The sequence below is a fragment of the Marmota flaviventris genome, chromosome 5, assembly GCF_047511675.1.
Source record: "Marmota flaviventris isolate mMarFla1 chromosome 5, mMarFla1.hap1, whole genome shotgun sequence".
In the NCBI taxonomy this organism is placed as follows: Eukaryota; Metazoa; Chordata; class Mammalia; order Rodentia; family Sciuridae; genus Marmota; species Marmota flaviventris.
In genome coordinates, this window is record NC_092502.1 from 43,097,907 (window position 1) to 43,112,415 (window position 14,509).

At 34.5% G+C, this 14,509-nt stretch overlaps 1 protein-coding gene across 2 annotated transcripts in view; it reads left to right on the forward strand.

Moving 5' to 3' along the window:
- Positions 1 to 14,509, forward strand: part of Dcp2 (decapping mRNA 2) — a 44,427-nt gene that overhangs the window by 21,649 nt on the left and 8,269 nt on the right. For both annotated transcript variants that reach the window (XM_027941048.2, XM_027941049.2), the window contains 6 exons: positions 3,478 to 3,630; positions 3,752 to 3,864; positions 3,953 to 4,060; positions 6,120 to 6,255; positions 11,464 to 11,574; positions 14,086 to 14,137. In XM_027941048.2, coding sequence (XP_027796849.1) covers positions 3,478 to 3,630; positions 3,752 to 3,864; positions 3,953 to 4,060; positions 6,120 to 6,255; positions 11,464 to 11,574; positions 14,086 to 14,137 — 673 coding nt within the window. The remainder of the gene's footprint in view (positions 1 to 3,477; positions 3,631 to 3,751; positions 3,865 to 3,952; positions 4,061 to 6,119; positions 6,256 to 11,463; positions 11,575 to 14,085; positions 14,138 to 14,509) is intronic.

Here is a 14,509-nt window from a genome sequence, read left to right on the forward strand (position 1 = left end):
TTTTGTTTTGAAGCTAAAATACCTGAACTACACTAATGTTAACAGATAAATCATTTTTATATGTGCATATTCTTGTGAAACCACCAGTGGTGCACCACAGAGGAGTCTTTCCTGACCCTTCCCATTCAATACCCACTTATTCCTTACTTCCTGAAGACTCACTGTTTTGACTTCTACGTTGCTTGCTCTTAAACTTCATACAGATAGAATTTTGCAGTAGGTACTTGTTTTAGTCACTTTTTTTTGTTGTTGTTGTTGCTGTGACTGTAAAATCTGACCAGAACAATTGTAGAGGAGAGTTTATTTAGGGGCTCATGGTTTCAGAGGTCTCAGTCCATAGATAGCTGGCTCCATTCTTTGGGGCTCCAGTTGAGGCAGGATATCATGGCAGAAGAGCATGGCAGCGCAGAAAGAGAATGGCAGATGGAAGTAGCTAACATGATCAGAAAGCAGAGAGAGTCCACTGAACAGGTACAAAATATATACCCCCAAAGCCACATCCCAGTGCCCACCTCCTCCAACCAACCATGGTTACCACTCAGTTAATCCCTATCAGGGGATTAATTCACTGTTTGGGCCAAGACTCTCAAAACCCAATCATTTCTCCTCTGAAATGGGGACAGCTCACATCTAAACCATAACAGTATTTATTTTGTGTTTGACTTCTTCAGCTCAATTTAATTCCAAGAGATCTCCCTGTTGTTGCATGTATTTAGTACTTGCTTCTTTTTATTGTTCTGTGTATTCCAATGTACATATATATCACAGTTCTTTGTTTTATGTATTGCATTGTTTTCAGTTTTTGCTACTATAAATAGAACTGTTGTAGACCTGGGTGCTGTGGCATATGCCTGTAATCTCAGCAGCTCTGGAGGATGAGGCAGGAGGATTATAGGTTTGAGGCCAGCCTTAGCAATTTAACAAGACCCTGTCTCAAAATAAAACAAAAAAGGGCCAAGGATGTATCTCAGTGTTAGGTGCCCCTGAGTATCATCCTCAGTAATCCCCCACCCCCCACAATAAATGCTGTGACATTTATTGTATAACATTGTTATACATGTCCTTTAATGGAAATAAATCCTTATTTCTTTAAGACTGGATTTGCTGAGTCATGGAGAGGCTGCTATTACTAGTTTTCTAAGTGGTTGTACGAATTTACATTCCTAACAGCAATGTAGGAAAATTCTAGTTGTGCTGCATTCTGCCCTATACATCAAATTATCAAATTAAATTTTTTGTAATGGTGTGTAACATTATGGCTTTAATTTGCATTTTCCTGAAGTTTAAGGATATTGAATGCCTTTTCATGTTCTTAATCGTTTGATTGTCTCATTCATTAAGTACCCATCTATGTGGTACCCATTTCTTTAATGACAGGTTTCTTGTCTTCTTGTTATATACAAATTTTTAATATATTCTGAATGTGAGTGTCTTGTAAGTGCCTTCTGGTTTATATTTTCCCTGTTGATTCTCTTAATGGTGTATCATTGATGAAAAGAAACAATTTCATGATCATTAACATGTAAACTCTTAGGTAACTAGCCTTGTTATAAATATAAATAATTTCATGATCATAGACATGTAAACTTTTAGGTAAGCTAGTCTTGTTGTAATTAGAATCCATAAAGATTAATTTATAATGAGTTTTGTTTTGTTGGTGCTGGGAGTTTGACCCCAGAGCCTTGAGCATACCCTCTGACACTCATCTGTTCCCCTAACCCCATCAAAACATTTTTAAGCTCTGTCTCAAGCAATAGATTAGACCTTAATTTCAAAGTAAAGGAAAAAACCAAAGCATCTGGTTGTTCTTTTGCTCTAATGGAAATGCTCAGACAGCATGCATGAGTCATGAAACAAATCAACATAATTTACTGTTTGCTTACATTGTCTTAAGTGTGTAAATGTTAAAACTTGGGGAAGTGAGAAACAACGAAACCTCTAACACCAAGCCTTTAGAATTTTATGCTGGGAAAGGTATATTGTTTTAATATGTTTGAACTTAAGCAATAAGCTCTACATTAGACTGTTTCTATATTTACCTGCAATGTCAGTGTTACATATAGAGAAACAGTACAAAACAATTTTTTAACATATACTACTTCTGAATCTAGTCTTATTTCTGGAAGTAGTAACTACAAATAATCTTATTTTCTGAATTTTTCTTTGAGATAAATATTTTTAATGGACTGGATGTCTAAAAGCTAAAATTGAAAATTTCATCCAAATTTGTTATTCCTAGGTCTTTACTAAAGGATAGTTTTGAAGTGAGCGTATTCATCGAGTTCTTAAAAAATTAAGAACAAAAGGTATAACATGCTTATGAGTATACAAATGGTTTGGGTGTTGGAGAGTTTAATTGGAAGTCCCAGACCACACATTTCTGATAGAAGTATAGATGTGCCCTTACTGAGGAAAGTAGAAAGAATACACATGACTAATCAGACAAAGGGAAAAGACAAAAGGATTGGATAGAAGTAGCTCTTTCATAACTGTACCTTGAAAAAGAGGCCTGTGCAGGTGTTTAATCTGTCTCTCTGATTTGTTAGGAGGTGTTAAAACTATAGAGAAGAGGAAGAGCTCTGTCATCAAAGATTCACTGTCGTTTCTAACCCCTGAGAATGCACAAGCCCCCCTGTAGATTTTGGAGGTCAAATGGGGAAAGACTTTTTCAGTAATGTGGATGTTAATAAATGGAGACTTAAGGCTAGAATAAAGTAATGATTTTTTATTTTAAACCAAATTACAGTATGTTTATCAGACTAAGCATGACTTCCATCTCTGGTTAAAGGAAAAATGAAAGGTTTAGATGTAACATTAATTCTCGAGATTAATTCCCATTCCCCTGGTTTTTCTTTTTCCTACTCCCTCAGCCTTTGAGGCATAGTCAAGACAAGGCAGTTTTAGAACCATTAATTCAGTTCCTTTTATTTCTTCCCTCTTTCTCTTGTTAGTTACCATGTAGGTAGGTCTTTCCACCTTCCCCAGTATGAGTTCATTTATACTTCTCATGGTTCTTTTCACTTCTTTTGCATTTATGCTATCTCTTCCCCAATACCAGTTATACATGCATACAAATGTGAATGTAGCTTTACCTTTGGAAACTGTTTGTTTAATGAGCTTCTATCACAGTTCAACTTTCATGTTTGAAAAATAGTTGTATTCGTAGCTTGATATGTGTTCAAATTTTTGGACTTTGTAAATAAAATCTATATGTGGTCTCCAGTAGGTATTTTTTACAGATTGAAAGTCATTGATGTATTCTAACATCTGCCTTCATTTAATAGATTAAGAAAGTAAATAGATTTTTCCATAATCAGTTTATTAGAGGCAGAGCTAGAACTAGACCTTGAATCTTCTCTCTTTAGTTTTTTCATTTTAATTACCTGGATATTTCTGAATTTTTGTCTTTGAAATAAATTTTGATGAACTAGAGTCATAACAGTTAAAATTGAACATTTCATCCAAATTTATTTCTAGGTCTTTGAAGAAACTGGTTTTGATATCAAAGACTATATTTGTAAGGATGATTACATTGAACTTCGGATCAATGACCAACTTGCTCGTTTGTACATCATTCCAGGAATTCCAAAAGACACTAAATTTAACCCAAAAACCAGAAGAGAAATTCGGGTATGTAACAGTTGAGAATATTTGCATGTTGCTGAACAGTATCCTGTTGAATGATGTGAGAAATTCCTTTTAGAAAGTCATTGATAATAATTAACTAAATGAATTTTTTTTTTCCTTTCAGAATATTGAGTGGTTCTCCATTGAGAAATTGCCCTGTCATAGAAATGATATGACGCCCAAATCCAAACTTGGCTTGGCACCTAACAAATTTTTTATGGCCATTCCCTTTATCAGGTTTGTTCGTATGTGTTGAAATATAAAACCAATCTTCATGATTCTGATATTTAACATTTTAAAAGTGAAATTTTTAATGTTTCCTTAGACCATTAAGGGACTGGCTTTCTCGAAGATTTGGGGATTCCTCAGATAGTGATAATGGATTTTCCTCTGCTGGTAGCACACCCGCTAAACCCACTGTGGAAAAATTGAGGTAAAGAAATATATTTATGAAATTCATGAGAGTTTGTAGTACAGTAGCATTTTGATTCTAAAGTTTGTAGAGGTGTAAGATTCCTTCTTACAGGTACTATTTTGTTACTGATCTCATCAATAATAGAAGATTTTTAAAGCTTTTTGTTGTTGTAGTTGGACACAATACCTTTATTTTATTTATTTATACTTTTAGGTGGTGCTGAGGATCAGATTCGTATGTGCTAGGCAAGTGCTCTACAGCTGAGCCACAATCCCACCCCTTAAAGCATTTTTGATGAGATGAAAAAGGTTAATTGAAGTTGGAAAGTAGCTTTAGGCACATTTTAAAATGGAACACCCAAGAGGATACCAGCTTTTTAGATGGACAGATGTAACACTAGGAAAAGAAAAAAAAAGTGTGTGTTTATGGTATGTTCATGTTCTACTTTAGAAATGAGTTTCTGAAGATGGTTGAATGGGGGTTATGTTGAGGTCTGTTTTTGTATAGGGAGATCGGGATGCTGATGAATAGATTCAAGGATAGAAATGAGACTTGGGCTTGCTTGCTTTTCTTTTCTTTCTTTTTTTTTTTTTTAAACATCTTTCTTAGCATCAATTATGTATTATTAAGAGAGACTATTACATGGATGTGAACCATGAAGAGTATTTACTTGCTTGTAACTTAATTGCATCCAGATCACAATCATAGTCAATTGGGAGTAACTTGCTTAAATAGGGATATATTTTTGCAATCAACTTGTCATAACTTTGCCTTTGTTAAATTCAGAGGGAGTCAATTTTTGCTTTTCCTGTAATCTGCATGTACTGATTTATTTTTGTAGAACTTCAAAAATTAAAAAATAGGAGTAAACCACATCTGTAGTTAGTATTTTTTTCAAATATGTAGCACTTCATTTCAGTTGGGTTTTATGAGGACAAGAGCTTGGACCAAATGCTTTAAGAATTGTTTCTGCCTTTCAGAGTCTATGATTATAACTACCAAATTAAATTCCACTGGAAATAAGTAAAACTGTGGAAGGAATAAGAACGCAGTTGGTATTAAAAGGAAATAAAGAAATTACTAAAAAGTTATGAAATGTTATGTTACAGTGTTTCTTTAAAAATGTGTATATGTCATCTTTGGGAGAATCTTTTAGGGTTTGTGTTCTTGTTGAGGGGGTAGAGATGATAAAGCAATCTGTAACCAAATACAGGTTGCATATGGAAGTGGTAATGCTTATTAATTAGCATGCTGATTAATGCCTATGATGATGTGTTGGAGGGAATGTCTCAATTTTATCTAAATAAAGGATAGAAACACTGAAATTTTATTGTAGGTCTTAAGTGGAAAAGGAGTAGAACATTTAAGTATTATTCTGAAGTAATCTTAACTGTGATGTGGTTTTGGGCATCAGTGACTGTATATGTCTTATAATAATATTTTTTTTCTGATATTGCGAACTGTTGTTTCAGGTATACTTTTTAGAATCAGATTTTTTTTTTTTTTGTATAATTTGACATGGGATCTTAATTTAATTTACTCATCCTTTGTCTTGTGCCCCTGAATTTTTTGCTTTAGAAAATAGCTTTATTTCTCAGATCTTCTTGTATCATGGGTGAAGTTCATAACTGACCTGTATAAATAAAATTTCGTACTTGAAGCCTTCTAGTAAGAATCTGAATTGTCTGTTCTATTAGAGGAAAAGTTCATGTATAGTTCTTTAACTTACTTTGTTTCAACTAAATTTAGAAAGAATTACTTCATATTTTAAAGAATATAATACTTATAGGAAGGAGATGATATGGATAATTAGAAAAATCTGGGATGAAAAACAATAGGCTATAATTTGTTCAAGAAAGTTTTTGAACAACAACATGCATCTCTTTAGGGGCAGGGCATAAAATAATAGGCAAACAGACAAGAATCTTTACCCTCCTCAAACTTATATTTTGCTGGGGAGAGATGCACAATAAATAAGAAAATGAAATATGTAGTCTATAAGTCAGATTGTCAAGGTGTTAAAAAATTATAAATAAGATTTTCTCATCTGATTTTTATTTTTTAAATCTTGGTGTAGTCGAACCAAATTCCGCCACAGTCAGCAGTTGTTTCCTGAAGGTTCTCCTGGCGACCAGTGGGTAAAACACAGACAGCCACTGCAGCAAAAGCCATACAATAGCCATTCTGAAATGTCTGACCTTTTAAAAGCAAAGGTGAGTGATATACATTTAAAATTTTTGAATAATTTACATCATTTGTCATTGAAGTTATTCTTTTTTGTTTTTAATTCTAATTTGTTATATATGACAGCAGAATGCATTACAATTCATTACACATAGAGCACAATTTTTCATATCTCTGGTTTTATAGAAAGTATACTCAAACCATTTGTGTCTTCATACATATACTTAGGGTAATGATACCCATCTCATTCCACCATCTTTTTTATCCTTGTGCCCCCTCCCTTCCCCTCTCACCCTTTTGCTCTATCTAGGATTCCTCTAATCCTCCCCAAGCTCCCCCTCCCAACCCCATTATGAATCAGCCTCCTTATATCAGAGAAAACATTCGGTGTTTGGTTTTTTTGGGGGATTGGTCAACTCCACTTAGCATTATATTCTCCAACTTCATCCATTTACCTGCAAATGCCATGATTTTATTCTCTTTTTTATTGCTGAGTAATATTCCATTGTGTATATATGCCACATTTTTTTTAATCCATTCATCTGTTGAGGGGCATCTAGCTTGGTTCCACAGTTCAGCTATTGGGAATTGTGCTGCTGTAAACATTGATGTGGCTGTGTCCTTGTAGTATGCTGTTTTTAAGTCCTTTGGGTATAGACCGAGGAGAGGGATAGCTGAGTCAAATGGTGGTTCCATTCCCAATTTTCCAAGAAATCTCCATACTGCTTTCCATATTGGCTGTACCAGTTTGCAGTGTATGAGTGTACCTTTTTCCCCACATCCTCGCCAACACTTACTGTTGTTTGTATGCATAATAGCTGCCATTCTGACTGGAGTGAGATGAAATCTTAGAGTAGTTTTGATTTGCATTTCTCTAATTGCTAGATATGTTGAACATTTTTTTCATATATTTGTCGATTGATTGTATATCCTCTTCTGAGAGGTGTCTGTTCAGTTCCTTGGCCCATTTATTGATTAGGTTATTTGTTGTTTTGGTGCTTAGCTTTTTGAGTTCTTTATATACCCTAGAGATTAGTGCTCTATCTGTGTGAGTGGCAAAAATTTGCTCCCAAGATGTAGGCTCTCTATTCACCTCACTGTTTCTTTTTCTGAGAAGAAGCTTTTGAGTTTGAGTCTACCCCATTTATTGATTCTTGATTTTAATTGTTGTGCTGTAAGAGTCTTATTAAGGAAGTTGGGGCCTAATCCAACATGATGGAGATTTGGGCCTACTTTTTCTTCTAATAGGCACAGTGTCTCTTGTTGAATTCCTAGGTCCTTGATCCACTTTGAGTTTTGTGCCTGGTGAGAGAGGGGGGTTTAATTTCATTTTGTTGCATATGGATTTCCAGTTCTCCCAGCACCGTTTATTGAAGACGTTATCTTTTCTCTGATGTATGTTTTTAGCACATTTGTCTAATATAAGATAACTGTAGTATTGTGGGTTAGTTTCTGTGTCCTCTGTTCTGTACTATTGATCTATCAGTCTATTTTGGTGCCAATAACTATTTCTCTATAGTATAGTTTAACGTCTGATATAGTGAGGCCACCTGCTTCACCCTTCTTGCTAGGGATTGCTTTAGCTATTCTGGGTCTCTTATCAGATGGTATTTTGTTTACATTGGGATCTGTTAATGTTGTCCTTCTGCTCAAAGGAGAGGTATTAGAACCCTGCAGGGGCATTATAAGCCTATAAGCTAAAAACAGCAACGCCTTGAATCCACAAAGCTAGAAAGGAAGGCACATGAGCAACATGAAAAGACAAGGGAAGAAAGCGCCCCAAGCACATCAGGATACCACATTATTAGAATCCATGGCCAGCATAGCAGATGAAATGACAGAGAAGGAGTTCAGGATGTATATAATTAAAATGTTTTGTGAATTAAAAGATGATACAAGAGAGCAAATACAGGCAGCAAAAGATTACTTCAATAGGGAGATAGACGTTCTAAAGAAAAACCAAACAAAAATCCTTGAAATGAAAGGAACAATAAACCAAATTTAAAGTTGAATTAAAAGTATCATCAACAAATTAGACCATTTGGAAGACAGGACCTCAGACAATGAAGACAAAATATATACTCTTGAAAAAAAAGTAGACCACACAGTGAAAAATGTTAAGAAACCATGAGCAGAACATTCAAGAAACATGGGATAGCATAAAAAGACCAAATTTAAGAGTTATTTGGATAGAGGAAGGCTTAGAGTTTAAAACCAAAGGAATGAGCAATCTCTTCAACAAAATAATATCAGAAAATTTTCCAAACATGAAGAACAAATTGGAAAACCAAATTCAAGAGGCTTACAGGACACCAAAAGTGCAAAATCACAACAGATCCACACCAAGGCACATTATAATGAAAATGCCTAGTATACAGAATAAGGAGAGAATATTAAAAGCCACAAGAGAAAGAAATCAGATTACATATAGGGGAAACCAATTAGGTTATGTGCAGATTTTTCAACCCAGACCCTGAGAACTAGAAGATCCTGGAACAATATATATAAAGCCCTTTAAGAAAATGGATACCAGCCAAGAATCTTGTATCCAGCAAAATTAAGCTTTAGATTTGATGATGAAGTAAAACCTTCCATGATAAACAAAAGTTAAAAGAATTTACAGCTAGATAACCTGCACTACAGGACATCCTTAGCAAAATATTCTATGAAGAGGAAATGAAAAACAACAATGAAATTATTCTTAGTTGATTAATTAATGATATATTATAGAGCTCTGAATTGTCGAGCAAAGACTTTGATGTGTCTGACTTGTGATTTGAAGCAGGGCAGACATTCCTTATCCTTTACAACTTTGTTATAAATTCAGCTTGGCAGGTGGCACATGCCTGTAATCCCAGCAATTTGGGAGACTGAAGCAGGAGGATTATAAGTTCAAAGCCAACTTCAGTGACTTAGCGATGCTCTAAGCAACTTAGACCCTGTCTCAAAATAAAAAAATTAAAAATGGGCTGGGGATGTGACTCAGTGGTTAAACACCCCTGGGTTTAATCCCCGTACCAAAAAAAAAAAAATCTGTATAGCAAATAATAGGAACTAATACCTGATTTTAGTATATGTACTGTTAGTTAAAGGCTCATTCAAAAACAAAACAACAAATGATGGCTTCCAAGTTAAGATAAATGGGGTCTGGGGACGTGGCTTAAGCGGTAGTGCACTCACCTGGCATGCGTGCGGCCAGGGTTCGATCCAAGCACCACATACAAACAAAGATGTTGTGTCCGCTGAAAACTAAAAAAAATAAATATTAAAAAATTCTCTCTCTCTTTAAAAAAAAAAGTCACTTCCAAGTTAAGATAAATGGATCTATTGACTTTTTTCCAAGAAAAATGCAACATTGTATTGTAAAATTTCATTTTTGCTCTTGATTAGCAAAAATGGCTTATGATGATACCAGACTTTTATCCATTCATGCTTAGTGGACACTTTGGTTGTTGCTACTTTATTGCCTATGTTCTTGAGTATGTACTTGGAAATGATGTTTTCTAATGTTTTATACTTGCTTCTAGATATGAGAGTTGTGTTTTATATCCTTACACGTGGTATTATCTTTTTCATTTATTTATTTTTTTGTATTGAGAATTGAGGTACTTAACAAATGAGCCACATCCCAGCCCTTTTTATATTTTGTTTAGAGATGGGGTCTCAACTGAGTTGCTAAGTGCCCAGCTAAGTTGCTGAGGCTGGCTTTGAACTTTTGATCCTCCTTCCTCAGCCTCCTGAGCCACTGGGATCACAGGCATGTGACACCGTGCCTGGCTATCTTTTTTATTTTAAACATTCATTAGGGTGCCAACCTTATTATCATTTTTAAAAATACAGTTTGTCAAAATTTAAAAACTTTTGTGCATCATAAGACATTATTGAAACAGTGAAAAGACAGCCTGCAAAATGGGAAAAAATGTTCACAGATCATGCATTTGAAAGAAATTAATTTCCAGAATATGTAAACAACTCAACAACAAAATACCAACCCTATTAAAATGTGGGCAAGTGGGGGGGCTGGGGAAGTGGCTCAAGTGGTAGCGCGCTCGCCTGGCATGCGTGCGGCCCAGGTTCGATCCTCAGCACCACATACAAAGATGTTGTGTCCGCCGAAAACTAAAAAATAAATATTAAAAAAAATTCTCTCTCTCTCTCAAAAAAAAAAAAAAATGTGGGCAAGTGGGGTTGGGGCTGGAGCTCAGTGGTAGCACACTTGCCTGGCATGTGTGAGACACTGGGTTTGATTCTGAGCACCACATATAAGTACATAAAATAAAGGTCTATCAACAACAACAACAAAAATATGGGTAAGTGACTTAAATAGACACTTCTCAGAAGAAGATATTCCAATGGCCAATAAGTGCAAAAAAGATGTTTGCAACATTGTTATTAGGGAAATAACTGCAAATCAAAGCACAGTGAGATACCACTTATGTATTAGGGTGCCAGTAAGGATAATAACACCAATAAAATTGAAAATAACAACTATTGATGAAAATGTGGAGAATTGGAATGCTTGTACACTCCTGTGGAATATATGGAGAACAGTACTGATGTTTTCTCAAAAAGTCTAAAGTTACCATTTAACTCAGTAATTTCACACCTAAGTATATATTCAGAGGAATCAAAAGCAGGTACTTAAAAGATTATCATCTAACAGTGCTTACTTATTAGAAATTTAAAGTAGATTTTTCAGGGTGATAACTGATCACATCCACTACTGTTCTAAATTCTGTTGCCAGTTCCCATTAGCGTTCCTTTCACAGAGAGTTCCCCTTTAATAGTCATGTAGCGTTTTCAAAACCTGTTCCTCCATCTTTTCTCTCTTATTTATTTATTTATTTGTTTGTTTATTGGTGGTGGTGGTGATGGTGGTGGTGGTGGTGGTAAGGGTGTTGTTGGAGATTTAACCCAGGGCCTCATGCATTCTAACTACACTGTATCACTTCAGTTACTTGTACCCCTAGCTTCTATTTATGCATTATAAAATCTGTAAGCAGAAGTGGGACAAGGCAAGAGATGCGGAAAGATTCCCAAGGCCCATCCTATTTGCTCTTTTATACCTTTAGTGGAATCTTTATTTGTAAAGAATTATCTTTTGTAAGGAAATACGTTGATATGATGATTTATGAAATTTTTAATTCTATCTAGCTACAAACATTCATAGAAGTATATTTTGTGTTGTTACGTTATATAATAAATTTACATTTTATTTCTTTTTATTGGGACAATAGAATCAGAGTATGAGGGGAAATGGCAGAAAACAGTATCAAGATTCACCTAATCAGAAGAAAAGAACAAACGGTGTCCATAGCCAGCCACCAAAGCAGCAGAATCCCTTGATGGTAAGAATTATGGCACAAATGCTAAATATAGTTCATTCTGAGAGTGGAACAATGGGCATTGTCAATGCACATTAATGTTATTGTGTTGTTATTTTGATACATTAGTAGGATTTTTATGCAAGTAAATTAGGCACTCTTGTATTCATGCACAAAAAATTTTATTTGGTTGCTCTTAATTATAGACTTACAACATTGATTCAGTTGTACATATAATTTTTTGCTTTTTAGATGGTTATTTACATTGATTTTGGGGTTGGTGTACCAGGGATTGAACTCAGGGGCACTAACCACTGAGCAACACCCCCCAGCCCTATTTTGTAATTATTTAGAGACAGGGTCTCACTGAGTTGCTTAACGCCTCGCCCTTGCAGAGGCTGGCTTTGAACTTGTGATCCCCCTGTCTCGTCTTCTCGAGCTGCTGGAATTACAGGTGTGCGCCACCATGCCCGGATACATTGATTTTCATGCTATGAAAACAAGAGTTAGACTTCTCTAGAGCAATCCTTTGGCTGTTACTCTGTCTATATTTTCATAAAGAATAATCTATTAAAATTTTTTCAATTTAAACTTTTCAGTGGATCTTTAAAAGCATAAAAACTGTATGTACTTACGGATTACCATGTGATGTATTCATACATGTATACACAAAACAAATGTTCAAATCAGGTTAAACAAATCTGTCTCTCAAACATCTGTCTGCTTTTCTTCATAGTGAAAAAAACCTCCTTCCAACTTTTATATATATATATATAAGTTGTATTTGGACACAATATTTTATTTATTTTTTGTGGTGCTGAGGATTGAACCCAGCGCCTCGCACATGCTAGGTGAGCGCTCTACCGCTGAGCCCCAGCCCCTCCTTCCAACTTTTTGAAATACATTTTATATTATCAATATCTATGGGCTTAGTCCCGTCTAGTTGTATCCATTGATCAACTTTTTTGCATCCCTCTGTTTCCCCCATTACTCTCCCCAGCCTCCAGTACCAGTCTACTCTCAACTTCTTTTTGTGAAATTAACTTTTTTGTAATTCATTAATTTATTGAAATTAAAAATTTGGTAGAAAGTCAGTGGTTTTTTTTTTTTTTCCTTCTCCAAGTTGATAGTTTAGAAAATTAAACACTAATAGCTAGTGACATTGTCATTAAACTAGGTCTAAAGACAAATAACTGAACATTTTAAGGCATTACCTTTCATTCTTAATTTGTGCTTCAGAAGGTAACTAATAATGTCCTTGCTTATTTCTTTTGTAAATCCTAATGTTAGTGTGCTTGATTTTCTTTTTGTAGTTTTACCTGTTTTTCATTTCTTTAGTAAAGTGGATGATAATAGTAATCCAAATTTTTAGCAAAAAATTTTTCCTGAATTCCTTGAGTATAATTTGTTTGACTTGGGGTGTAATGACTCCTCCAGTGAAGATAAAGATACATTAAAGACCAGTTTACTATCAAAACTTTTTACTCTGTTAGGGCTGGGGATGTATCTCCATGGTAGAGTGCTTGCCTGCATGTACAAGGTCCTGGGTTCAACCCCTAGTACTGCAAAATACAAAAACAAACAAAAAAAGAAACAAGTCATTTGCCCTCTTATTTAACTGTAGTCTGATTAAAAAAAAAAAAAAATACTGGAAAGAACAAAATAATCTTAATTGATGATCAGAATACTTCTAATAAAATTCAACATCTAACAAAAGCTAGGCGAGTATTTCTTAATGATAATATTGTACAACTCTCCTCAAAGTATAAATTTAACTCTACCAGTCAAAAATTTTTACTGGCTTTTCTTTTTGAAAATGTCACAAAGGACTCTCAAATTTGTCTGGAAAATTTGAATAGATTTAAAAGTTTTAGAAAAGAGAACAAGTATATGAACAGTTTGTAAGAGAAGAAATAAAAATGACTAATACACATATGAAAAGTGTTAAGTGTTCAAAGAGGAGTTTTACCTATATCAAAAGCCTTATCTCATTTCCTTAGAAGGGGAATTTAAAGAAGACTCACCTTTCCCTTTCTTTTCATAATAATGAAAATATGGAACAAGTAAGAGATCTAAGAAGATGATATTAAATGCTGTATTGTAGATAGATGCAGTAGACTATCATTGAATCAGTAAAATCTAAATGTGTACTTATAGAAAAAAGATTTTGTTCATAATATGACCTTTTTTTAACATTAAAAAAATTTTTGTAGTTGTAGATGGACAGTTAAATAAACAAAAACATTTAGGCTTGGGGGGGGTGGAGAAGCTACTAAGGGCTGAGGTGTAGATCAGTGGCAAAGCACATGCTGTTATATGCAAAATCCTGGGTTTAATTAATCTCCAGTTCCAATAAAGAAAAGACCCCCCCCCCAAAAAAAAAAAAAAAAACAGTGAGAGAATGGAAATGATAATTACATTCCTGGTTAATTCTCACTGAGAAATTTGGTAATATATCTCCTTATTTTTAATAAGTGCAAATAATTGGAGACTGTATATGTGAGTGTGTTTGTGGTTTTTGTTTTGTTTTGATAGAAATGTGAAAAGAAACTGCATCCACGAAAACTTCAGGATAACTTTGAAACAGGCAAGTTGTTTTCTGTTTTTTTCAAGAATCTGTCTTGTGGGGTTTGGTTTGTTTGCCTGATTTTTTAAGGTTATATAATGAACTGATAGTTAAAACAGGAAGAATTGCATATATTCTTTAGAGTTCCTATATGTGGAGTTCTCTATAAACTGTCTAAAATGAATTAATTTAAATGATCAAGATGAAATTATTTGCCCTTTATACTATTTCTTTTGTGAATGTGAAGTCTCTGCTATGCCTGAGTATGTGAAAAATTACTTATGTATTAATGGGAGAATAGAAAGGGCCAAGTTATTGTAAAGGTACAGAAACCTCATTGTCACATGTACATAAAAACACTAAGTTCACAATCGAATATATTCTCCCTTTTTT